Genomic DNA, 25,405 nt, shown 5'->3' on the forward strand with positions numbered 1-25,405 from the left:
AGAACTTTCAAGCACACTGCCCTGGCTAACGTTTCGAGTAGCTGCCTCAATTAACACAGACTGTGGCAGTCGAGGTATTTGAGGTGCCCCCCCACGCATTTCCCCGGGGGGGGGGGGGGGGGTTGGCACATTTGACGCACCATGTGACGAGCTGTATCTCGTACAGTCCTTGATGAAATCCGGTCCATTTCTCGTACAGCCGAGACATTTTGTCTCAAGTTTGGACTTGGCCGCATTTCACCTGACAAGCTTTGTGAGATACATAATGTTCTTGAAGGATGAATCCAGCATAGATTCGGACATGAATTCCGAGGCCAATTGACTGATCATATTCAGATTCATCAATTACGGCTCATTCACTCAACTTGTGTACGGAGTAGGGCAATGATGAAGCAAATTCCACTACCAGTATGCACACATGCTGAGAATTGTCTTGCTCTTTTGCTGAGGAATCCAGGCCCCGTTGGGCCCTGGCTGACCCACTGGGTCTACGTCCCTGCTTGCTAGATCAGGCAGGCCGTTTTGTATGCCGCACTCTGTGCCCCACGTACCTTCACATGTGAGAGTACTGAGGGGGTGGGAGGAGTAAGAGAAATGCGGGTGCGGTTGGGAGGGGATAAGATAAGAAGGAGGGGTGATAAGGAAGGCTGGATATCGATACCGCCGCTTCACCCTTATCCCCCTCCTTGTGGCGGCGGATGGCGGGCGACGTAGGTATTGTCGGTGACATTGACCAACCGCACTTGGCTGTCTTGTGACAAGATCTAGATCCAGCAGTCAATGGCAAGCTAAGGTAAGGCAAATAAGAAGAAAAGAAAAGAAGCAAGGAAAAAGATGGATTGAAAGTGGACGCTGGGCCAACAATGTTGAACCAATCATGGCGATATATGGTCATGGCGGTGCGTATCGCGCGTCTCGTCGATAAATCACTGCCCGCGGCCGATATGAAGATGAGAACGAGTTACAGGTTAGGCCAACAATTCGAACCAGTTGACCGCCATCTCCGTTTTACCCCTCCTTTCGCTCCCTCCCCTCTTCTCGGGAGAGTTGGGCCAGAAGACGTCCGTAATCCCTTGCCTTGCGATATCGCTCGACTCACTGAGAGACGCCAGGAGGGTGTTGGGAAGTGGATTGCTGATGTCGCAATTTAGTGCCATGAAGAATCGCCAAGGTTCGTGGGTAAGTGTGGTAGATATGCGCGAGGCCAGTACATAGAAGTGGTCAATTCCGAGCACCCTTTTTTGGCATCTGATGGGGTCCAATTGGGAAAGGGGGGGGGGGGGGTGAGCGAAGCCTGATTGATCAACGGACACACTACGGCGAAGTCCTATTCCGATAACTATCGCCAGTAATTATCGTGAGATAAGCTGTCCATAGTAGGACAAGGTGTGGGATGGTGGTCTCACTTGAGATTCGGGCCTCGTGATCATCCCGCTACTACAATGGTGAAGCCATCAAACCCACCAAGGGGAACGAACGAACATGACGACAATGCGCCGACGGGCTACGAGAGAGGATGCGGAGGTCGAGGTCCAGAAGACGGAATCCGCGCCAGAGAGCGCCGTTACTGCCGTCTCATGCCTGCCCGCAAGCCCCCCAAGCGGCGCGTCTTGTCCAACCCACGAGACCACGCAGTCGTAGTCGGTCGGTTGGTGGCAAGGAGGGGGCTTGGGGGGTAGTCATGTGGCCGCAGTCTTGGTTGGCAAGGGTGTGGTCGTCGAGCGCATCATTGACACCATCTCAGGTTGGTAGACAACCATAGCGAGCAGAGGTAGAGGTTGTGGTCGCCAGCTGACAACGAGGATGAACCAAACCACCACCGACCACCCGAGGGCCTGGTGATGTGGTGCTGCACGGCGGCTGCTACTGATAGCGCCCGTTCCCGCTATCGATAAGTTTCCGTTGATGCTCCAACATTGTAATCAGGATACCTCGCCTGAATTAGACCGTTGGACACAGTGCGCCTTTGGCCAGTTGGGGGGTCCTTCGGGTCTTTTGGAGCCCTTCTGATCGGGGGGGCCATCTGGGGCGATGATCTGGGCTTTCTCAAGATTTCAAAGCGGCCCGGCTAGTCAAACTCGAAATGTCTCGTTGCCTTTGCTATCCGCGAGAACCGCGCCTCGGATTCAAAGCAGGCAGCCAGCATCGATTGCGCGTCCGAATGCTGCCGAGAGAGCTGTGGTCATTGGCGAGGAGTGCTTCTGTTTTCCCGCCGTTTCTTCCGCAACTTATCGACCAAGCCGTTGCTGCAAGCAAAAAGAGAAACTTTAGGTATGGTCCAATGTCCTTGTGACAAATGATATGTCAAGGCTTCCTAGACCTAAGACGAGAGACGGTCATCTCAAAGACTCGCCTCGACAGCGACTCAGTTGCACATTGCTTACCGATTTGATCCTAAAGTTCGGTGTCCCGATACCTTCCATCTTCAGACTCGCCTGTCGGTCTCTTGTCTTGCTTGCGAGCCGCAGGTGCGAGACCTTACGTCGTATTCTGTTCCAGGACGTCGGAGCGTTCTGGGCGGCAGCAAATGAGATGTCACTGACAAATGTATTTTTGACTCTACGCACAGCTGCTGTACCTATCTCATTGCTGCCACAGTCATCGCTGAACTCTCAATCTATTGCATGGCGACGCCACAGCTCGTCCTTCCGGGAAGCTCGGGGCGTCGGAGGATTTAGACCTTGCCCCGTTGCAGCGTTGGGGTTTCCAGAAGTCTGCACTCGCAGCTTTCCAATCCAAGGGGATGGCTCGAATACTTCTTCTGCTATGCAGTACAAGGGTGCTGAGTGTCCATCATGCTCGTGTCGTGAGCTTTAGGTATGCTCTATCATTGTGAAGTCGGCGTTTCACCCGCTCGCCATTTCTTAAAAATGCAATTGAATCAACTCAGTCTATTGCTCCTGTTCTCAGGTATGGCAGATGTTTGCTGACGAGCGTTCGCGGGCTGGATCAAGGCTGGCCGAGATGCAAATGATGAAGAGGAATGTACGGAGTACCTAGCAGGTGGAAGATGGCGTTGGAAGCGCTGAGCTGGGTCCATTGCCGAATGAGATGTTTGGCTTGCGGACTGGGTGCGTTGCCATGCAAGGTCCTTATTTCGGCAGGGCTTGGACGTAACTACTGTTCAGTCCTTGAAAGACAGGGGGTTGGCAATGGAAAGACTAGGGCCTTGTCGACTGGCGAAGGGCATCCAGAGATGCGCGCTCGCGTCGTTCGGTCCAGGTCGTTGCTCCTTTTCTTTGCTCGGGTCGTTCATTCTCGCAAATCCATCGAAGGACGTGGAAGGCGATGGATGCTAGAGCATCACTCGATGCTTGCCTCCTTGAGTCTTACGTTATTATTTGGGTACTTAGGGGAAAGTCATAGAGCGGGAGGAACGGTGCCTGGGACTCATGGGAATTAGTTACCTTCCCTGGATTGTAAGTGTACAAAAGGTCAAAATGGGACTTTCCATTGGAAACATACATGCCCAGATTCTGAGGGGCCAAGGTGCAAACGGTGGGCAAGAAGTACCCGATCCCAAGCGGTACTTACCTACTCGTTGCAGCTGTACCAAAAATTGATGGTTCCCGTCCTGAGTAACGGCGGCGCCTCTTCGTAGGCGTAGGTAGGTAGATACCTAGGCCGCAGCCCGCAGGTGCAGCAAGGTCCCACCTTTGTCGTGACGTCTTATCGATAGACGACGATCACGCTAGACTGAAAAGAGTTGCAGGGGTCAAGTGTTTCGACTTGAGGCGCGGCAAGACCAACGAGAAGCACTCACGCACTCCAGAGTCCAATGGAAGTCTCCATGATCCCTCAATTTAGAGTCGCTTTTTCCCTGTGACTCACACAACCCAACTGGTGACTCCTGCATTTCGTAACTCTGCGCACATGGAAGAGTCACTCTGGCTGCTGGCCGCGCCATCCCGCCCAAGGTCCATCTCATCGCCACAACGGATGCCCCCGCCTCTACTTACTTTCGGTTGTTCACTTTGTACAATGCCAAGGTGCAAACAACTGTATGTCTCTGCTTGTACGGAACCAAAGTACCCAAGGTACGCACCGAGGGCTGTCCTGTTGCTTGATTGAATTGGACAGGAGACGTTGTCCAGGTCTTGTTGTTCTTGTTCTTATTGGTGTTGGTGTTCGTTCGGCCCTGCACCTGAGGCCAACTCAATGTTAATAGCACGTGGGAGGCCGCCCATTGCCTTGTCAATTGGCCTTCTTGTTGCTTCTTACCTTAGGTAGCTGTGAGGCTTACGCGCCCTCACCGCACTTTCCGCTCTTGTTGTCCGCCTCTCTCCTCCTGCTGGATCTTCAAGTGCCACTCATTCATTCCGTCACACGGTTTTCCGAGCTGCATTTCTGTGTTTTAGCATGTTGACTTGACTTGGACCCGTCGTCTAGTGCTCAAGTCTGCGGAGCTAAACCAGTGTGCAAGATTGACATTCTCCAGGCAGGAGAATGGAGCCTCTGGATGCGCAATTGAGCGGTCAATGAGCCCACCCATTGGTCAATTGCAACTGCCCAACATGGACACCCTGTACGCCTCTCCTTCTTGTGCCATCCCGTTGCCGATTGCCACGCTTCCTGCAGCGACTGGCATCAGCGGCATCAAAAGGGAAATTTTGGGTGTCAAGGTGTGTCTTGACCGAATCGATGGGATCCCCAGCCAGCATCCAGCATCCAGCATCCAGCATCGACAAGGGACCAGCGGCCAGCAGCCAGCAGCCAGCCTAGCCTGCCGTGTCTGCTGTCTGCGCTGTGCCCGCCTTTCCATGAGGTGCCCTCTGCGGCTCCATGATCCTGATCCATCCATAGACTGCCTCTTCGTCCCTGATTCTGCCCGACTTTGTTGACATGGTCGAATTGAATTCGCCGACAAATGGCCCCCTTGCCTTCCCTTGCCTGCGGCTAACAACACGGCTGCTGCATCACATACCGTAAGATTGCCCGTCGTTTCTGCACAATGCCTTGCGTTCCATGCCTGCCAATTCCCTGTCGTATTCAGTCTGTCTACATAGTAGGCGTGCCAGGCCAATCTGGAGTTACAACGTGTGGCGGCGCATCGAATGCGACAATGCTTTCCAAGCAAAACTTCACCAGCAGCAACCAAGGTAGCCTTGGCCCTTGGACTCTCTCCACTTCTGCCATGATAGTACGGATACCGCAAGTGGTGTATATTCTTCTCGCTCCACGGTTCTGAGGCCAATGTGCACCATCATGAACCAATCCAATGCGCCGTGGTAAAGCAAGGCACCTTGCGTCAAGATTCGTGCCAGGCAACCCCCTGCGCTGTACTTGCTGTAGTGTACATATGACTCCATCGCTTTGTGCGTTTGTTTGGGTCTTTCTGGATTCTGCCCCTCATCGGATTTGCTAGGCCTTGGCAAGGTTGCATGGCCAGGCTCCAAAAAGCCATGCCAATTGCCCATAATTGTCGCAATCACACTCACGCCTCTTTGCTGAGATGGACCTGTTGGCTGTTGCTACTGCGGTAGTCTTAGTTCCAAGCAACTCATAGCATCAGTTCGGACGAGTGTCGGAAGAAAGACCCATACCTCAACTCAATTCATCACCCAGACCGGTCAATCTACTATTAGCAGTAGTCGAGGTTAGCTCGGCTTATACATAATTACCATGTAATAAACAAGGTGATGAGACAGGGCACTGGCAGGATTGCCTCGAGGCTGACCACTGCAGCCGAAAGCTTAACGGCGCTGCTGCTTGGCTGGCGGTACTTTGGTACATTTCCTGTGCCATCCCATCTTCTCAACGAGAACAAGGCAGCCCGCCCCTCCTTCAACTATCGTTAATGGCACCGCCAATATCGACTGCCAGCCAGCCTGACTCTATACTTGCCTGCCTATTCTAGGTACCTTTCGACGACAAAGTAAGTGAGACATGAAACGATTTCTTGATTCCCTGTACACAGCAGCAAACCGTTCATGTGAAATGGAGTAGGCAACCGCCTGGTTCGGGCTGTTCCTCATTGCATGGCCCCAGTCTTGGGTATCGATCAGGTACGGCAGCAGAGATACATGCGCAGTGCGGCAGCCAGAGCGGAGTTGATTGGGCCGGGCCGGATGGGGATTCAACTCTACCTAGCCTTTGAGTGAGTGAGTGAGCCTGTGTGAGGACTTTGGGGGGCGTGGCCCAGAGCCCGTTGGAAGCTAAAAGCTGAGGCTGATTGGGCGTCTGGCGGCGAGCAAGTGACTCGGATTCGAGACCCAGTATCAGAGACAGGTTGTCACCCGCCCACCTCGCTTGACACACACCTCTGCTACGTGCCGTCAGATGCACCGTTCGTAGGTTCGTTTTCGAGCCCGTCGTGCCCATGGTCGTGTCCGTCCCCTAGAGACTTGACCGTTCGTTCGTGGTTTCCTGGGCGGAGAAGAGGCACGCATGGCACGGAGGTAAAAGAGGGTTGGTTTCCAACTTCTCAAACGCCATGACGGGGCCATTGACATGATGCCAGAAGCGGTGTTTGTGGTGGCATCAGGTGAGGGGGGAGAGAGACAGAGGGAACGGAGGCGGTTCCGTCGCTCGTTGCCGCGAGGCACACCGTCACCACCAAGTACCTCCGTACCTAGTCCATCTCACCGTGAGGCACAGAGGAGGTACGTAGTAGAGGGGGGGAGAGAGGGAGAGAGAGGGAGAGAGAGGGAGAGTGAGAGATAGAGCAAAGATCACCTACCTAGGTAGTTGATCCCTGCGAGACTCAATTGAGAGGCATTGTCAAAGTCAATGGTTCTACCGCCCGTTCGTCCCGCTAGCATTGGCGTTGTCAAAGCAAGCAGGTCTATTCCAATCCTTCTCCCCTCTTGCAATTGCAGCGAATTGTGTCGGGTTAGTTAAAGTCTGTCGAAGAATGGAAGCAAAACGCTTCATCGTCCGATCGGATTTGTCGCTGGTTTCCTTCCCGTGGCCAGTTCCTCCCAAACATTTGAATGGAGGGGCAGCGGGGGAGGGGCACGACGGTAGGGCAGAGGCCTGGCTGCCTACCTACCCACTACGTTAACTACTTTAGGTACCTGACCTTCCATGGCTGAAGATTGCCTACCTAAGGTAGGACGAGTGCCATGGACGACCTGGCTTTACGCAGCCTTTGTGATTGCGGAACCTGAGAATCCATTGGATCGAGGCAAGGTTCCCAGCAGTGCACTTGCGTACTTGGAAACCTGGCGCTTAGAGACACAAAGGCAGAGGATGAGGTATGCAGAAGAGAGCGGGGAGGTATCGATTATGGAAGCATGTAACTTCTGAGGATGAGGTACATGGAGTGCTGGGATGTTTAAGTGTTTAATGCCCAAAGCCACTGTGACACAAACCCCCTTCCTTCTCTTTTCAGATTTCTTTGTGCTTTCCAAGCCCAGGTATCCGTAGACTCTGCAGGTAAAGCGTGGAATGTCATCGCGATAATTAAGCACACACCCTCCGCATGTATAATTCCCTTAGGCTTGGTAGCGCATGAAGAAGCTAGGAGGAGAAGCAAGGTCCTCTGCGACATGGAGAGACCAGGTACAGCGACGACGACGACGACGACGACGACGACGACATCAACCACCATCGCAATAATAATAATAACAATAACCAAAACAACAGTTCCGACACCATCAACAACTCATGCTCACTTCTGGGGGCTTCGTCGACTTCTGCCTTGAACAAATCACATCAGAGGGCAATGCCAGGCAATTGAGTGGTGAGGTGTGGCTCGGTCTTACTGGGTAAGCCCGCAAGGCAACACAGCAGTCACGCAAATAGAGGGCGTGCAATTGAGCTCGATTGGGGGGAGGGGTGGGGTTACACAGATGATTCAGACAAGGAGCGGGTGCAGGGGAAGAGGAAGAGGGTTAGGTCGGCAGGACATAAGGGGTGTGCGGTTATCACCTTGATGGATGACTCTTCCTCTTTCCCACCTCAGTCAGAACAACCTGAAGACCCCAAACACCCACTTAAGGTACTGTGTACTGTAAAGCAGAAAGAGGGAAGGGAAAGGGAACCACTTTCCACATTCGCATTCTCGTCCTTCCTGCCCCCCCGGACTTTCCTCTTACTTTCTCTCTATCCCGTCTCTTGTCACTCCAGCTCTGGTCTACATGCCTTACGGTATTCACGGGCAAGTAGACAGTGTAAGATAAGATGGTAAGTAGACATGGCTGGGTCATCAGGACCTCTGTTTCTCTGTTTCGGCCATGTCTGTTCCAACAACCCCGTCCTGTGCTGTTCAATTGTGACCCGTCCTCTTACCTGAATGTTCCATGTCCAGCCAGGACTCCAGCCATCGTTCGTGCCTGGAAAGTTCCCCCGACCGTATCCCGCCTTCTATCTTCCCGAAGGTCCTGCCTGGTACCGTATTCGTCGCTACTTACACCCACTATGGACTGTGACACCCTGCACGCCCTCCGTCTCCATCTTCTTCACCCTACGTGCCTACCTAACCCAGTCTACTCCCCTCACCCTACTCCTCCTTCTACTCCTCATCCTCCTGCCCAACCTGATCTGGCACTCACTCGCCCTCACCTCCTTCAGTCATCCATCATCCACTCTGCGCCAGGCTTCGCCTTAGATCAGTCCTTATTATTCTTCTCGCTGCCCTCCGAGCCACGCTTTGCGCTTCCTTCTCTCTTCTTCTTTTCTACCACTTCTCCCCATCTACCGTGTCAAACATCGACATATCAAGCTCTCGAAACTGTGCGGTTCCTCTGCCCAGCGCCCATCGCCACTACCGTACTCGAACCTCTCAGTTGGTACATACCGCCACCAACCCGCCCCTCCACACAGATATCAACTCGCTTCTGGCGCCTCGCCCCGCCCTAAATAGCAGTATTTATCCAGTCGGTGCCCTCTCACTGCTCGTTTGACACTGACGCACACGTCTGTCTACTCTTGATTCAATTCAAGTCAATGGAGGCTTGTGCTTGTCATCGAGCGCACAAGGAAAAGGTCCATCGCATTACTCCCACTGTCCACCATCCTCAGCACGGCTGCGTCAGCACCCGACCGCAGTAAAGCGACACTCAAACAAGCTACCCGCAGCGAACGTCATCATCAATTGGGTCACAAATCCCCCACTGACGGCCCTCGCTCCTCCTAACACAATCAACCACCTGCTGGTCAATCAAATCTCGTTCAAAGGCAGTCAGACGCTTAAAGCAAAAAAGTTGCTTTTTCAGTCCCCTCTTCAGCCCTGAACACGCAATTGTTCTTCCGCTGTCCACCGGCTTCCCTTACACCCGAAATACCCCAACTCCGATATCTCCATACTCCGCCTCGCCACCAACAACAACATATAAGATGGCTGACAAACCCAACCATACCGCCGCTCCGCAACCTACAAGAACCTTGGACTCAACCCACACTTCCCAAATCCCTTTCAAGTTCTCTAGGATGCAGCCATCTCCACTGACCTCAATCTCACAAGCAATGGAGCCCAACTACCACATGACGCCGCATCAAGCGACAACGATGGCTAGAGAGCCGAAGAGGGCTTTCGACATTAGCAATCTAATGTCTCCTCCAGAGCCGGTTCCATATGACAGCTTCAGCCAAGGTCAGCAAAACACGGTACAGACTGCATCGGGCGCCAACGAATCATCCAAGCCCCACATGCCCATGTCGCCTCCAGTCTCGCCTTACATCACAGAGTCCAGCAACATAGCCATTCCTGGAACTCCTGCAAAGGATCCGATCTTATACCCTCGTGAGGATGCGGCTTCCAGTCCGACACAGCCGCCTCTCTTTCCCAGCACCGAATCCATCGAACACAGACGCCTTGTCGACGAACACATTGTTACGCGACCTCCTGGCCTATTCCGCGAGGGCTCGCCTCCTCTCAGAGAAGACTACGAATTAGCTCTGCAACTCAAGTCGCAGGTCATGAGACTCTTTGCGAACAAGAGGAAGTCTTGGTACGAGAAGGAGAGGGACCAGGTTAGAGCCGACCGGAAGCTGAACCACGCCCGTTGGAATAGCGTCGTGCGATATCAGACTATCGCCCCAGCCAAGTCCACACCCGTCAAGGCCTCCAAGCCAGCAGTCAGCAAGCCTAGGATTTCGTTATCCTCAAACCCTAAGCCTGAACGTGTTGTCAAGGCTCAAGCTCCTCGGCCCATCCGCAACAGCCCCCCGACTCGCCATGCTCGCCGCGTCAGTTCGACTCCGGACCCTGCTCGTCGTATCGTGGCACCGAACAGAGAAGACCGCGACTTTGCTGCCCTTCCCGATTTTTGCCCCCCGACTTCTTCGCTGCCGGACAAGCCTAACTGCTTGAAGGTAGACTGGAAAGGCGCCCCCATCGATCTCAGCGACGACGCCAACGTTCACTTGCTTCACCCTGACGAGGTTAGCCTTGCTGCAAACCTTCGACTCGACTGCGCTACCTATCTTACAAGCAAGCGACGCATTTTCGTCCGTCGGGTCGAGTGTGCCAAGGTTAGCAAAGAGTTCCGCAAGACGGACGCTCAGCAGGCCTGTAAGATTGATGTCAACAAAGCTTCCAAGCTTTGGACAGCTTTCGACAAGGTCGGCTGGCTTGACCTCAAATGGACCGCCAAATTTCTCTGAACATTTCTCCAAGCAACTTGTTCTTCAGAACCATGCATCATCTGGCATGAAGCATGGTGTTTGACCCTGGTATACCTATACTTACCATCGTCACGTTTCGGCCTATTGCCACGACGCCATTCTTACGATGACTTGAATAGACTTACGACATACGACACATGAGAACAACTCGAGTTATCCCCTCATTATTTTTTCCTTTTAGGGGCATTGCTTTGCATACAGCGATTTAGGTTTGGATTGGTTCCCAAATCCGGATTTCCTACTTCCAGTATCGTGGGACATGGTCCTTCACTTTTCTTTCGTTCAGCGAGAGCGGAATTCAGGTTTCCTTAGGTCTTGATATTTTGGGTCTGTTTCATCACACATGCGGCATCACATCACGGACACAGCCATTTACTACATCAGAGCATTAGGGATAACTACCATGATACCCGGAGTGCGACAGAAATCTGATCACCCCAGTCTTGTCACCCCACTCCATCACAATTTCCTTTCTTTGGTTTTGCATTTGGGCTTGGTCATCATACCCCCTTTCCATCAGTTTTGGTTCAAGGTCAATTGGTTTTGGGTCAGGGCAGATTTATTCGCGGCTACTGTATCAGCACATGGCTGAATCGCTGGGATAGCCTGAAGATCGGCTATGACTGTGTTGTTTTCGGGTGGAACATAGTTGCGGTATGGCAACTATTTCTCTTAGGAGGAATGGACGGTCTCGGATCAATCGGGACATGATATCTTGTCATGTATTTTTCCTATGTGGTAACCGTCAATAGCCACCCACCAGGGTTGTCGGGCAATCTATGGTAAATTGAGTATGACAAACTTATACAATATATTATGTGGAAAAAGAAGACAACAGTAATATCAATCCTGTGACAATTGCAGCCTGTGAAGTTGCGATGGTGCTGGCAAGAGGTTGTTGGGGATCCTAGCTCAGCCCTATGAGATGGACATGTAACAAAGTTGTTTTCTTACCCGTTTTCCCTTCCCTCTTTGGAGGGGCGTGTCAAGACTACGGCTCTTCAGCGGAGCCCAGGTTCATTGATCGACGCGGGGGTGGGGGGGATTGAACGTTCGGATCGAGCCAGCGCAGGTGTCAGTTGCTGCACCGTCATGCTAGGGCGGCACGGCGGTTGGGCGGAAGGGAGCCTTGGCTGGCCCCCAGCAGTGCCGAGGGCTCGGGGGGTGGGTGAGTGTGACGGTCAACGGGTTCGTATCTCTATGCCTCAATTGCCTGAGGCACTTCTCATCCCCGCAGCATCGCTCATCTTGCTCATTTGGCGGCACTGGGGGCTATTCACCTAGGTATCCTCACACCTTTTTCCCCGATGGAATGTCTGGTGAGGGCGATCCGGCGTATCGAGCTTTCTCGCCTTGCCAATCTTGTTGTCGAGAATGCTCCATAGCAGTCGACTGCCGTCTTCTTGTTTTGTAGACGAGGTGGCCGACCCAAGTTCGCCCCAATTCACTCTCGCTCGCATCCTCTATTGAGGGATGAACGCCACCCAAATCTCCCCGCGATGAGCATTCAAATCCGCCTGGGACAACGAATGGCGTGCAAAATTATAGATGGTTCACGAGCACACTCACTCACCTCCTCTGACCGTCGTTACAGGACGGGAATGATGGGATAAGCAATGGCATTGACCACTCAGACGGCGCAATTAACTACGCTCGGGTCGAGGAAGGTCAATGACGACGACACCTGGCTTGACTTTCATCTCGAGGTTCTCTCGTGGGCTAGATCCTGGACAGAAATGGTGAGAGACGAGGTACCTGCCGCATTTTGATCTCATGAAAGCTCGAGACCACGACATGAGGAAAAGTGAGAAAGATATGTCGTGCAGTGAAAATCATGTAGAAAATGCACACTGACCTCAACTCAAACCAACTCGACGCCATCTGACTAGAAGTGCTTAGCACCCTAGCAAAGCCGTCTCAGAAAGAAAAAGAAGCGATTCTTCTGTCGTGAACTGCTTCCATTTCCGCTTCGCGCCAACGCAAGAAAATTTTCGCTTCCGCCTTCCGGTAGCCCGCAGCGGGTGTGGCCCCTACCATCCCGGACGCCTCGTGCTGTGTGGGCGGATCTGTTCAGATAAGGAGGGGGGGGGGGGTGCAGGTAATTGTACGTAGTAAGTGTGTCCGTCACTTCGCAACTTATTACCGTGGTACTGGAGTCGAAAGGAAGGGGGCCTCATGGCCTCAGGCTGAAGGTCACTTCTATTCATCTCGCAATGCACGATAAGCTATCGATAAGACGGATGGGAAACGTTTCGGGAAACATTTCTGGAAACAACCTAACCTAAACGTCTGAGGGTTCGGCCACTCTCTTCACAGAAGTCTTTTGTAACCGAATGATTGGTTAATTGGGCTGCGAAACGTTGCGTTATGATGTTAGGTTGAGTCCTGGCAGTTTCCAACGTCGGCTTGATGCTTCGATGGCGAGCATGGTCTAGGGAGGGAAGACTAGCTGGTTGAGCCATGTCCACGGAGACGGTTCCGCGTTGACCTGGCTAGTGATGTCTAACAATGGATGAGTTACTCGGCCATGCTCAATCGTCTTCAACTTTGATGTAGTTCCGTGTACGTTGCAAGACCCTGGGCTAGATCGTCGGAATCTATTAGGTTGTGCTCTCCTCGTACTCCAAGCTTAGCTAGCTACTGCCTGGGCCTGTGATCTGCCCATGTGGCCTCGCCGTGCTCTTACGTGCGTCGGTTTTCAGCCAGCGTTGTTCGCCGTGTGCAGTGTGAATCCTGCGCCCGTTCTCCCACACTTCAATGTCGTGCCCCGAGGCGTCCTTCCAGCCCGCCACCTCAGAAGTCAGTCGCTCAGGTCTATAAGATCTTCCTGTGCCTGTGGGCTCGAGATGCGCTCGAGGATCGTCCGCGAGTTGCTGTCAGTAAACATGGCACCGACCGTGGGCTTACATGAGCCTCTTGATACCAAATTCAGTTAGCATTCTTTGTCAAAAGGCTTGGGGCCAACATACCCATGGCACTTTCGGCCGCATGTTGCTCCTTGTGCAGCCGTTGGTCGCCCGCAGCGCATACTACAGCCTCCTTTACCCGCAAGTTTTGCCCAATCACCCGGCTGCCGGATGCGAATCTCACTCTTGTGCGCTTTGCAGAAGACGGGGATGTAGTCCGTGGGAGATGCCTCCATCCTGTTCAAGACCTCGCTCCAAATCGGCCGAGCTGACGACGCTAGCAGATTCTGCATATCGCCAAGGATGACTAGCAGGTGTCGAGGGCGGCTGAGGGCGACTATGGCGCGTCTTAGGTCGTTGAGGAAGCCCGAGTCTGGTTTCGTGCGATCTTCCGGGCTTCGGGTGATGGAGATGAGGATGATGCGGTTCTCCCTGCCCTGGTACCCATCCACTGTCTGGACCTCGGGCCCGAGGTGACCGGCGCCGGGGGTTTGGCGGAGTCTATGTTCGATACATGCCTTTTGTCCGCTGTAGAAGGTTAGGATGGTGATTTCTGACGGGCTCGTGCCGTTGGACACTAGGTGGCCGTATAGCCCGACAATCATGTCGGCCTCGAACGTGTTGACCTTGCTGCAGTACCGGTCAGATGACTCGGGCCGTTGGTGATTGAACCACAGCACGCTCTGCAAGCCCATGCCCGGGACAGCTTCCCGGTCAAACGTCGAAGGGTGATCCACCAGGAGAGGATACCATGCGTTCAGCAGCTTGCGAATGTCGGGCGCCATGCGTCTCTGCACCTGAAGGGTAGAATGCTCCAGGCCGCGCTCCACGAGCCTCTGGAACAGAGATACGTTGAGGTAGAATGGGGGCTTGCTAAGCTCGAGGCAGTCGGCGTGGGGCGCTAGCTGCATGTGGTCGCCGACGAGGATGATTCGCTCCAGAGAGGGGAACAGCGCGGCGGTGATGTTTGCTTCGCGGGTCTCGGCGGCTTCTTCGATCATCATGACGCGCGGCCGTAGCGCGGCGATGAGTCTGCGGTACTTTGTAAGGCCTGTTGTCGTACAGCCTATGATGCGGGCCTTTGACTCGCGGACTGCGGTGATGTCTTCTTGCCAGCGGGCGACCTTGAGCTTCTTGACTATGTTGTCGAGCTGCCTGAAGATTGCGGACAGGGCTAGCTTGGTTGATGCGAGGTATCTACGTTCGAGGTAGTGATAGACCATGCCGCGATACTTGGGCACAATTGACCAGAGGTTTCCATTTTTGACGAGCAGCTCTTGCGCCATCTTGTGGTTGAGAGCAACGCCTTTCGAGTATTTGATGCTGCTCCAGCGCGCGATCAAGATAGGCTTGCCCGACAACTGCTCTTTCTTGTTATCGGCTGAACCCTTCTCGCTGATCGCGGGCCCTGATGCTGCTTCGTCATTGTCGATGCCGTCGCTGAGAGGAACGTGAACGCTCCTATGAGGTAATTGGGCGAGCAACTGGTCACCGAGCCACGATCCGAGCAAGTGTTGGGATCCCTCCCGGGCGATGGATCTGACGTCGCCGTCCCAGCACTTCGTGACGGAGGCATACTGCTCCGCGCTGATCAGACCAACCTCGCGGAAGTGTTCCGGTAGAATCAGCTCCTGGTGTGCGGGGGGGAAACAGCGCTGGAGTAGAAGCTTCGCCTGAAATCTGAGGGAGACGAGACGTTTCTCGAGCGCGCTCTTGCTCCACGTCTTGCCGCGAGATCGCGTGCGGAGGTTGAAGAGAGTCCGGCTGGCAACGACCTCGTCCTTGGCCTGGCCGCCGAGGCGTACAAAGTCCACGCCAAGGTTGTGGCATCTGACGAGGAGCTCGTCGACGGTGTCATTCTTTTGGGCCGTGACGATGATGGGCACATTAGAGTGCTGCGTGCTTAGCAGGACTTTGAGCGCCGCCATGGACGTGTGCGTCTTGCCTGTTCCGGGTGGGCCTTGGACGATGGCGAGGTTCTTTGTTATCATGCGCTGGAGGGCTTGTAGTTGGGATTGGTCTAGTCTTGTCTTCGACTGCATGTGGCTTGGTATGTCGCCTTGTTTGGGGATGTATATGGGAACTGGGCGTTGAAGACCGTCATGGAGGGCTGAGATGTCCAGTGTAGTGGACGATGATGGCAGTGAACTAGACATGTCAACGGTGTTAAATTGGCCGATGAAGTACTTGTCGAATGGTGAACTGAGAAACACATCAGCTCAAAGACTCTCATAGAGTTTTGAAAATGTCCCCGTCTTACTCGTCTTCTGCTGTTTGCTTGAGCCCCTCCAAAACGTGTCGAACGGCTTCAAAGTAGTTTGAGCGGGCTTCGACCATGACATACTCTTTATCTGGCTCCATGAAACTCGCAGTGATACTGGGATCCGAAAATTCGAGATCCAAGGGAGGAGGCGCCGTTGAATTGCCGGCGAGATCATCGTAACGACCCGTCACCACTGCCACGATACACTGTGTTCTGAAGTGGTCCGAGGCGGGAGACAGAGCTACTATTGTGCCTGGGACCACACGCTGAGATGCCGGCCAGTTGATGAGTTGCCGTGCGCGGATGGCGGAGAAGGTGATGCGGACCATGACTCCGAGGCGGATGATGTTGACTCCGCGGACAGAGACCTTTGGGCATCTCCAATTAGATCTAATCCCATACTGATTGGGAATGCTTAGTAGATTGCTTACATCGGTATATATGCACGTCTCAGTGCTCTCTGCCATCTCGGGGGCGGATTTGTATTCTTGAACGGCTCTACGGAGAGGCTCGGTGCCCTCGAAGCGTAAGAGATCGTATTGGGCCCGGAGATACGCGCTTTTCGTTGGGTAGACGACATTGAGGCCGTCGTTCTTTGGGAGGATGTACGATTCTTTCATAATCTCCTCTGCCTGTGGAAGTTCGGGTGTATCACGCCAACTCGTCTCGACATACAGATGAGACAATGGGTTCGCGATTTTGCGCTCAGGGGGATGTTTCTGGGACATGATCAAGTACAAGGCCGGAGAGCAGATCAAAATGTTGAGATTGTAAGGTGAGAATACTAATTGCCGGCTTGCGAGATTAAATAAATAAGGCCCTGATGAGCTTCAAATGAAGTGCATCAATCGCTGCTACATGAGTAATGCATCTATGTTCCAAGGAAGGGGCTAAAAACGTACCATATTCGGGAGCCAGACTTGATATCTACTTAACTTGGACCCGATGGACCCTTGTTAACATAAAAAGTCACTTACCAACCATAAGCATGAGAATCCCCACAAAGTCGAAGTAGGTGATACTTGCCACTATTTCAGGGTAAAGGGAACGTAATGATTGCAAGAGGGAAAGCTTTTGACAAAGTAGCTTGTTGAAAGCGGTGAGCTACAGTATCTCAAGCGTTTGCAGGACACGCAGGCATGGCAAAAGGCTTATGCATCGACGGCTTCCTACATCATAACCTTGCAAAACCACCAAGACAAGATACAAACGATGCGAAATCCAAAGTGGCAAACATACGATGCTCTTGTTGAACAAACTTATACTCGCAATATGCTAGGAAAGGCCTCTAACATGGACGGTGCAACGAATTTGCTGAAAATGTAGCGAGGCACGACTCCATGTCAAAAGCAACAGCTGGAAAAGCCTGGGTCTGGATCCAATTCCAGAGACTTAACGCGATGTTCTCACTGGAGCGAGGAGGGGAATGAATGGTATGAAAGAGACAAAAACGATTGTGTGTTGCCTTGGTGCAGGTTGGCTTTATCAGCGAACACATTGGAATAGAAACGATTTCATCATGCTCGGACACTTATCGATGCTGGAATTGCCTGGTAGAGCTCGCGAACCAGGTGAGAGAAACATCGGGAGGGATGTTCAAGAACGAGTGTCGTTGGGAGGCCGGTTGTCCCGGCGGACCCTCAGCTGAGCGGCGCCGAAGTTCTGCCGTTACGGCCTGTCCGGCCGAATCAACCGGCGCTGCTTCCGGTTCGGAGCTCTTTCGTAAGGGATGCGCCGGTGCTGCTTCAGGGGATGCTAGTGCGGCTGAGCTTGGTAACCTTGTTGTCTCCCCGCCGTAATCGAAAGCTAAACTGCCCCGGCGAGGCGAACAGTACAGGCACACAGGGTGAAGTGGGCACAAAGCACCAGGGCGGCCCCACCGAGCTGGGCTTCTGAGGTGCTCCAACCCAGCACGTCGTCGCGACCGCAGCTTTCGCGACGATTCCATGCGCAACGAACATCAGTAGCGCCCACCAACCACTCATCTTCTATAGCCCATTGCCGCCAACTTTGTCAACGGAACCTCTTTTTATACTTGGAATGGAACGTTGATTTTCACACTGCGAAATTTTGAGGTACACATTTAATCGCAAACGAACCCAATCGCTTCTCCGACCGTCGCGCAGCCCTGCCGACGCCGCTGACTTTCCGATCGCGCGACCCTCCTGCGCTCTGCTTGCGTCCTAATAGCTGTGCATTGTTTGCAATCCTATACACCGAAGCTTCGAAATGGATGACGACGATAGAGGTATGTCTCGGAGCCTTATGTTTCCTAGAAATCCGCTGACCTGTCCGGCAACCCAGACTCAAACGCGAGCTCCGACAATGACCAAAACGACCAGAACGACCAGGACGAGGTCATGGAGGACGTAGATGATGCCGAAGGGGACATGGAAAACGAGGAGGAAGATAACGAAGACGACCAGGAGGATAACGACCGCGAAGAAACGGGCGATGATGCGCAAGAAAAGGGCGACGACGCAGCTGCAAGAGATGCAAGAGTGCCTTCTAGAGCTGGTTCGGCCGGCGCGGGGGCGTCGCCAGGGATAAAGAGCGGATCTCCACTGCTATCCTCAAGTCTGTTCCCAAGCGTCCGACCCGAAGCCGTCAATGCCCGGCTGTACGATATTGTTCCTACGATGGCTGCGCCGCAGGCGACGAGTGTAAACGCAGTTGCCATTACGCCCGATCTTAGGTTCTGGATGACAGGAGGCTCCGACGGCTATATCCGAAAGTACGACGGGCCTGGTACTATAAATGGCAAACAACTCCTCACAGTAGCGCAAAGGCACCCCTTTGTCGATAGTGTCGTCAAGGCGGGCATTTTGATGTCATACTGGGAGAATGAGGAGCCAGGCCCGCCGAACCCGAGAGGGAACGAAGAACACATCCTATCACCCGTTTACTCATTGGCTGTCCACTCGCAGGCGCTATGGCTTCTTTCGGGTCTCGAATCTGGAGGCATTAATCTTCAAAGTGTAAGGCATGACGAAGGAAAGCGCATAACATGCTTGCAACAGCATACTAATGCTGTGAGCGTGTTGACACTGGCACAAGACGAGAAGAGCGTCCTAAGCGGCAGCTGGGACAAGAACATCTTCGACTGGGATCTCAACACTGGCGCTGTCAAACGTTCTTATGACGGTAGCGGAGGTCAGACTTCTGCTATCGAGCTTCGCCCAGTAAATGGTGCACCGATTCCAGCCGAGGCAATGGAGGAAGAAATCAAACCTGACCCGACTTTTACCTCGAATAACAGTAAGCCTCCTCAGAACGGCACCCTAGACGATATCAACGGTATTGAAGCTCCGCCTCCTGCGTTGGCCGGCGAAGGCGCTGAGGGACAGGCGTCACCCGCACACGAGTCGCTCTTTGGCGGTAGTGATACAGGCTCGCTATTTGGCGACAACGTAGCAGGCAATTACGGCGGCGATGACGATGATGAATTCTCGAGGGCGATGGGAGATATGGGAATGCCCACTCTTCATGATGGCTCAGGGCAGGACGGCGGTATGGACCACTCGGCCGATATCGATATGACAAATGCCTTCAACGCCGATGCCACCCCGGCGCCGCCGGTCCAGGCACCAGGAAGCAGCAGTCCTGAAGCCACAAGAAATCAACCTCCAGCACCGGCACCGGCTCTAGAAGCGAGTGCGACAGATGTGACCTCGGCGCTAGACGGCGCAGGCGATGCTACGACGGAGCTGCCTGTTCCAGATTTTCCGGAAATCCCTTCTCTACCCGATATGCAGACAGATGATGCAAATCCCGGTTCACCCTCCATGATTTTCGCCTCGGATCCTCCTCCACCGGCCATGGACCCAACTCAATCAGCGGACACGGTCTTCTTCTCCGCAGCCATTGATGGTAATATCAGACTATGGGATCGGCGTGTCCAAGACCCCGTCGCAAGGATAGGCAGTCAGAGAGGCGTGCCACCTTGGTGTATGGGTGCCTGCTGGAGTCCAGACGGCAATTGGATCTACGCTGGCAGGCGAAACGGAACGGTGGAGGAGTACAACATCCACAAGGCCAGAAGCGGCTGGGCGCCGGAGAGGACCCTCAAGTTCCCGGCTGGAAGTGGAGCCGTGAGTGCGGTTCGAGCGATGCCGAATGGCCGTCATCTCGTCTGGTAAGCTAACAAAAGCCGACATGGAAACACGATTGCAAAGCTAACATAAGCACAGCGCTTCCCATGATATTCTTCGTCTGTATGATCTCAAGGACACTCGAGCTTTCAAGCATTCCACCGTCCCCTTCCTGATTATTCCTGGTCCGCCTAGAGCTGGTGTCATTTCGTCACTCTACATCGATCGAACGTGCCGCTTCATGATATCAACTGCTGGAACGCGCGGTTGGGAAGGTACAAGCACCGAGGTTCTGATTGGGTACGAAATCGGTGTCACCGAAGAAAAGTAGGACTATGCACTTTGATTCTTGTTCGGCAGTTGAGGTTTTGAGTTTGGGTCAAACCACGTACCGAAGACGTGAGACTGAGAGATCAAGAGGCAGATGCAAAAACGGAGTTTGGAAAGAATATCGACGTGCACCTTGGAGTCTGGCGGTGACTCGTCTTAGAGTTGTAGCGTTTTCAGAGACTTTGAGGCTCTCAAGGCCTAATATCAATACCCATCTACTAATGCCCTGCAGAGCTCTAGAACGTACCATGTAATCCCTCTCAACTTCTGTAGTTCAAGGCGCGGTAGCTTATCGTCGTCATAATGTGGACCTAAGCTATGTCACTATGAGCTCGCATTCGCACCTACAACAATATCTAAACGCTCAGGCCAACATCCGTCGACAAGTTGAAATCTGCCCACTGGCTTTAGATTAGCAAGCTCAGACGAATTGGACTTCATCTCGCATATCTGCAATTGAGGTGCGAAAGGCAAGCGGTTGGAGGGAAGGAAAGTGGAGGGGTTGTTATGATAAGATACGGCTCGTCCTACGAGGGACTCATGGTAGAGCAAGGCGAGGTCATGGTAAACCTTCTCGATATCAAAAGCTCGGCTCAATATTACAATGGACATTCCACCAATGGCAATGATACCCGGTGATAGAAAAGAAACAAACACAATCATCCCGATGTCAATGATATCATGCCAGACGAAATCTCCGCCTTCAACTCTACCTCATCAACTCTGACCTACCTCATCATAGTTGGATACAAGTTCGCAGTATTGTGAGGGTCAACAGGAGATAGGCCAGTGGTCAAATCAAGCTCGGGACGAGGTCTCGGCATCACGTCCCAAGGACTTCCCCGCCAACCTCAAAGCTTACGCAGGGGGTTCACTGCAAGAACGGTTGGACCGCTATCTCCAACATCCCACAGCGGTCTAGCGTATGCTGACCACCTCCCCACCTCCCTGATAAGCACGGAAGGCGGCAAGTGCGCCCAGGCTCTTACCCCGGATTGGCTTTCGTTTTGGGCCCGGTAACTTCTGTCAACCTTCAACACAACATACCTAGTCTGAATACCACCCAACCACCTCCCCCCTCCCCTTTCCCCCTTCCCCTGTCCAGTCGGAGATTCTCATATCTCTGTAGACCTGCTGACCACTCCCTGCGCTGGGTTTGAATCCCGTAGTCGATAGAGGCTAGCCACTCGGGGCTCACACCGGTCTTTGCCGGGGATGAGGGGTCCCGATACCGTGGTGCCCGCTTAATGAGACGCGAAGCCCGGCCGGGTCATCTGCATAACGGCTGCTACCATTGAGGGGGAAATAAGATAATCATGTCTCCTCCATACTCACGTTCATCCGCAAGGGCCGCTGCACAAGACGACGAGATCCAACCTCTCTTGCGGAGAGTCGATTCTTCATCCTATAGTGATACTTCCGCGATGGCGTCCAAAGATGCCGAGACTATTGTCGTTGCTCCGAATGCGAAGCCCGGCGCCGATGATGCTGCTCTGGCCGAGGCCATTCGCCTCGAGCACAACTTGACCTTCTCCCAGGCCGTCAAGCTCTACCCTGCTGCCATTGGGTGGTCTGCTTTCGTGTCTATTGGGGTCATCATGTTGGCGTTCGATCCGCAATTGCTCGGAAACCTCTACGCTACGCCTCAGTTTCAGAGAGATTTTGGTTATGAATATGAGGGTTCCGTAAGTTGCTGCCTCCTCTTAGACATGAAACCTGTACTAACGTGCTATAGTATATCATTAGTATGTCTTGAACTTAAGTTCCTGTGCTGGAACACCTGACTTATTAATATGCATCCAGCTGCCGCTTGGCAGACCGGACTTTCCATGGGTAATCCCGTCGGTCAAGTTGTCGGTGCCCTCTTCGCTGCATATCCTATGGATTGGTACGGCCGAAAACTGACCTTTGCCGTGTGCGTGATTCTCACCGCGGGCATTGTCTTCATCCAATTCTTTGCACGCTCGTTGCCCGTCCTCCTAGTCGGCGAGCTTCTCGGTGGTCTCGTCCTGGGCATGTATGTTGTCATCGCCCCGGCATACGCCTCCGAAGTATGCCCCACTGCTATCCGTGGTCACTTGACGTCCTACGTGAATCTCTGCTTTGTCATGGGCCAGCTCCTTGCCAACGGCGTCACAGCGGGGACTTCAAAGCTTGATACCCATTGGGCCTATTCTTTGCCATTTGCGCTCCAATGGTTCTGGATCCTTGTTATCCTCCCCGGTTTGCTCTTCGTCCCAGAAAGCCCGTGGTGGCTGGTAAGGAAGGGTAGAATGGACGATGCGAGGAAGAGTCTAGGCCGTCTAGCTTCCAAGCAGGTCAATGTGGACGCTTCTTTGGCCTTCATCGTGGAAACCGACAGACTTGAGCAAGAACTGGAGGCTGGAAGCACGTATTATGATTGCTTGAAGGGCGCCAACTTAAGGCGGACGGAGATATCTGTTGGTGTTTACTGCACTCAAGTCCTCAGCGGCATCTACCTCATCAACTACGGGACATACTTCTTCCAGCAGGCCGGCCTACCTACTGACAAGGCATTCGATATGGCCATTGGATTCCTCGGTAAACTGCCGATTCTTTGCATTTCCCTTGAGATTGTGAGCATTGGCTAACCTCTTCAGCCGTGGGATTCCTTGGCACCGTTATCTCGTGGTACTTCTTGATTCACTATGGTAGACGAACCATCTACATCACCGGCCTCGCTGCCTTGGTGTTCTTGCAGCTCCTCATCGGCATCCTAGACTGCGTTCCCGGACGTCCCTCTGGCGTGGCCTGGGCAGAGTCATCACTCATGCTCATTTGGAACTTCGCCTACGACCTGTCTGTTGGTCCCGTATGCTTCGTCCTCATATCAGAAGCTTCGGCAACTAGAGTGCGATCCAAGACGATTGCGCTCGCCACAGCTGCCCAGGGTGTCTTGGGGATCATCATGACCGTGGCAATTCCATACATGATTAATCCAGATGAGGCTAACATGCAGGGGAAGCTCGGGTTCTTCTTCGGAGGGCTGGCTGGGCTGTGCTTCATCTGGGCATGGTTCCGCGTTCCCGAGACAATGGGCCGCACGTACGAAGAGTTGGATATTCTGTTCGATAGACGGATTCCAGCGCGTGATTTCAAAGGTTATGTTGTTGACGGTATTAGTTCTGCCGATCACTAAGACGAGCAGCACTCCCAATGAGGCTTTAGTGTGCGACACGATCACCGCACCTGGCACTAGAATGATACCATTTTGAACTTTCATGCTTTTCAACGCATGTTACATATCCAATGGGCTTCTGCTCAAGTACTGTTTGATGGCTCCGTCCTTGTAGGTCACAGAATTGAAGAAGCCGCCACACTGGCTAGCATGCACAGCAGTCGGCCAATCATCTGAGCAGCTATGACTATATGGTCTCTTCACCTTGTCTATTTCGGACTCTCCTAGTACTCTTCGAGCGTCTGGAAGATACCACTCCCGAGTTACTGGCATCATATATCTCGGCTGCGACTACAACATGTCTTGGTAGCGGTTGGACGGAATCCCGTGGGTTCTCCGTGACTAAGTCAGAGACCTCCGCGGTCTTTTCAAAAGCTTCCGCAACTGAGTATGAGAGAGCGGCGCCCAGAAGGTTTACTATTTCGTTCTTGACTAAAGGCAGCTGCGCCACCCGGACGACGCCCCGTCAGAAAACGGCGACGCCAGCAATCCTGTCAGACATCCCAAGCAACTACCCTAAAGGTAAGAAGATGTATAAGAACTCAATAGCAGCAAACACCGAGTGGTTAAAATCGTATGAATCTCGGTGTAGAAACTGTGAATCGGTTTGTTGAAGCTATATTGTGCTCAGGCATCTCAGTACCCTTCACTCTCACTCTTTGGCTCCTATCCGCAAACACCACAGGCGTCAGCATCACAATCTATCACACCAAGACGCAAACGCCCATAAGAAGGCCGCCAATATGGCTACCGAAAGCGCCCGAACGCTCTTCTTCCCGGCACCGGACCCGCCAACACCACTTGCCCGCTACCGCATCCTCTCCCCCAACGCCGCGATCCGCGTCTCCCCCCTCCAGATGGGCACGATGTCCCTGGGAACAGCCTGGTCGGACGGCATGGGCCCCGTTGAGAAGAACGCCGCCTTCAGCCTGCTGGACGCCTATCTCGACGCCGGCGGCAACTTCTTTGACTGCTCCAACGGCTACCAGCACGAGCAGTCCGAGTCCTGGCTCGGCGAGTGGATGGAGGTCCGCGGCGTCCGGGACCGCTGCGTCGTCGCGACAAAGTTCTCGGCCGACTACCGTATGCACGCCCTCGGGAAAGGTCGCTGCCCGAACGCGGGCGGGAACTCGCGCGCCTCGATGCACATGAGCCTCCGCGACTCGCTGGCTAAGCTGCGCACCGATTGGATCGACGTATTTTACGTCCAGTGGTGGGACTATACCGCTTCCATCGAGGAGGTCATGGACGCGCTGCATAACCTCGTCCAGCAAGGGAAAGTGCACTACCTCGGCATAGCAAATTGCCCGGCCTGGGTCGTCAGCGCGGCCAACACGTACGCGCGCGCACACGGCAAGACATCCTTTTCCATCTACCAGGGCTACTACAGCGTCATCATGCGCGACATGGAGCGGGACATCATCCCCATGGCGCGGCAGTTTGGCATGGCCATCGCGCCCTACGGTGCGGCGGGCATGGGCAAGTTCAAGACGCGGGACATGATTGAGGCGCGGCGGCGGAGCGGCGACGGGCAGGCGGCGTTCCGGCACCTGGCGGACCAGACGGAGACGGAGATGCGGGTGAGTAAAGCGCTGGCCGAGGTGGCGGAGGAGGTGGGCGTGACGTCCATTACGGCCGTGGCGCTGGCGTACGTCATGGCAAAAGTGCCGTACGTGTTCCCCGTGGTCGGGGGCCGCAAGGTTGAGCAGATGCTGGACAATATCGACGCCCTCACGATTCAGTTGTCCGAAGCGCAAATTGCGTACCTCGAGAGCGTGGAGAAGTGGGAGCCTGGGTGGCCGTACAATGTTATGGGATGGGATCCTCACGTGTCGGGGACGCCGGCCCCGATCATTGCTGCTTCGGCCAAGATGGATTTTGTGAGGCGGCCCAAGGCGATTGGATATGATTGATGGAGGGGTGTGGGATTTGTTGCATTCTAGGCGCTGGTATGGGGTTTCTTTGGGGGTTAGGAGGCGTTCCCGTTCTGACTCCGTCCGTTGACGGAGGTTTGGGTGACTTGAGAATGTAGCAGGATATGCATGCT

The 25,405-nt window shown here is 53.7% G+C and overlaps 8 protein-coding genes across 8 annotated transcripts; 6 read left to right on the forward strand and 2 right to left on the reverse strand.

Annotated features, from left to right (window-relative positions):
* Positions 1-3,881: 3,881 nt before the first annotated feature.
* Positions 3,882-5,601, forward strand: CTAM01_09269 (uncharacterized protein; the record flags this gene model as incomplete). The annotated part of the gene is made up of 4 exons (XM_060525288.1): positions 3,882-4,037; positions 4,443-4,622; positions 5,104-5,228; positions 5,484-5,601. Coding segments are annotated over 4 exons (579 nt in total), but the record flags the coding sequence as incomplete, so codon positions are not given.
* A 1,675-nt stretch (positions 5,602-7,276) lies between these two features.
* CTAM01_09270 (uncharacterized protein) lies at positions 7,277-7,492 on the reverse strand (the record flags this gene model as incomplete). Its single annotated transcript, XM_060525289.1, has 1 exon — positions 7,277-7,492. The coding sequence occupies one exon, from the start codon at positions 7,490-7,492 to the stop codon at positions 7,277-7,279; it is 216 nt and encodes a 71-aa protein (XP_060379994.1).
* Positions 7,493-8,124: 632 nt separating this feature from the next.
* On the forward strand, positions 8,125-8,802 carry CTAM01_09271 (uncharacterized protein; the record flags this gene model as incomplete). The annotated part of the gene is made up of 1 exon (XM_060525290.1): positions 8,125-8,802. The coding sequence occupies one exon, from the start codon at positions 8,125-8,127 to the stop codon at positions 8,800-8,802; it is 678 nt and encodes a 225-aa protein (XP_060379995.1).
* A 606-nt stretch (positions 8,803-9,408) lies between these two features.
* On the forward strand, positions 9,409-10,548 carry CTAM01_09272 (SWIRM domain-containing protein; the record flags this gene model as incomplete). The annotated part of the gene is made up of 1 exon (XM_060525291.1): positions 9,409-10,548. The coding sequence occupies one exon, from the start codon at positions 9,409-9,411 to the stop codon at positions 10,546-10,548; it is 1,140 nt and encodes a 379-aa protein (XP_060379996.1).
* A 2,821-nt stretch (positions 10,549-13,369) lies between these two features.
* On the reverse strand, positions 13,370-16,466 carry CTAM01_09273 (helicase required for RNAi-mediated heterochromatin assembly 1; the record flags this gene model as incomplete). The annotated part of the gene is made up of 4 exons (XM_060525292.1): positions 13,370-13,484; positions 13,539-15,677; positions 15,736-16,106; positions 16,170-16,466. The coding sequence occupies 4 exons, from the start codon at positions 16,464-16,466 to the stop codon at positions 13,370-13,372; spliced, it is 2,922 nt and encodes a 973-aa protein (XP_060379997.1).
* A 1,501-nt stretch (positions 16,467-17,967) lies between these two features.
* Positions 17,968-20,160, forward strand: CTAM01_09274 (transcription factor SPT8; the record flags this gene model as incomplete). Its single annotated transcript, XM_060525293.1, has 3 exons — positions 17,968-17,986; positions 18,043-19,873; positions 19,929-20,160. 3 exons carry the CDS (start codon positions 17,968-17,970, stop codon positions 20,158-20,160), a joined length of 2,082 nt encoding a protein of 693 aa, XP_060379998.1.
* Positions 20,161-21,475: 1,315 nt separating this feature from the next.
* CTAM01_09275 (sugar porter family MFS transporter) lies at positions 21,476-23,319 on the forward strand (the record flags this gene model as incomplete). Its single annotated transcript, XM_060525294.1, has 4 exons — positions 21,476-21,844; positions 21,895-21,904; positions 21,963-22,721; positions 22,781-23,319. 4 exons carry the CDS (start codon positions 21,476-21,478, stop codon positions 23,317-23,319), a joined length of 1,677 nt encoding a protein of 558 aa, XP_060379999.1.
* A 782-nt stretch (positions 23,320-24,101) lies between these two features.
* On the forward strand, positions 24,102-25,271 carry CTAM01_09276 (aryl-alcohol dehydrogenase AAD14; the record flags this gene model as incomplete). Its single annotated transcript, XM_060525295.1, has 1 exon — positions 24,102-25,271. One exon carries the CDS (start codon positions 24,102-24,104, stop codon positions 25,269-25,271), a length of 1,170 nt encoding a protein of 389 aa, XP_060380000.1.
* Between the last annotated feature and the right edge of the window lie 134 nt (positions 25,272-25,405).

The sequence above is a fragment of the Colletotrichum tamarilloi genome, assembly GCF_030869305.1.
Source record: "Colletotrichum tamarilloi strain Tom-12 chromosome Unknown Scaffold_36.1, whole genome shotgun sequence".
NCBI classification, from domain to species: domain Eukaryota; kingdom Fungi; phylum Ascomycota; class Sordariomycetes; order Glomerellales; family Glomerellaceae; genus Colletotrichum; species Colletotrichum tamarilloi.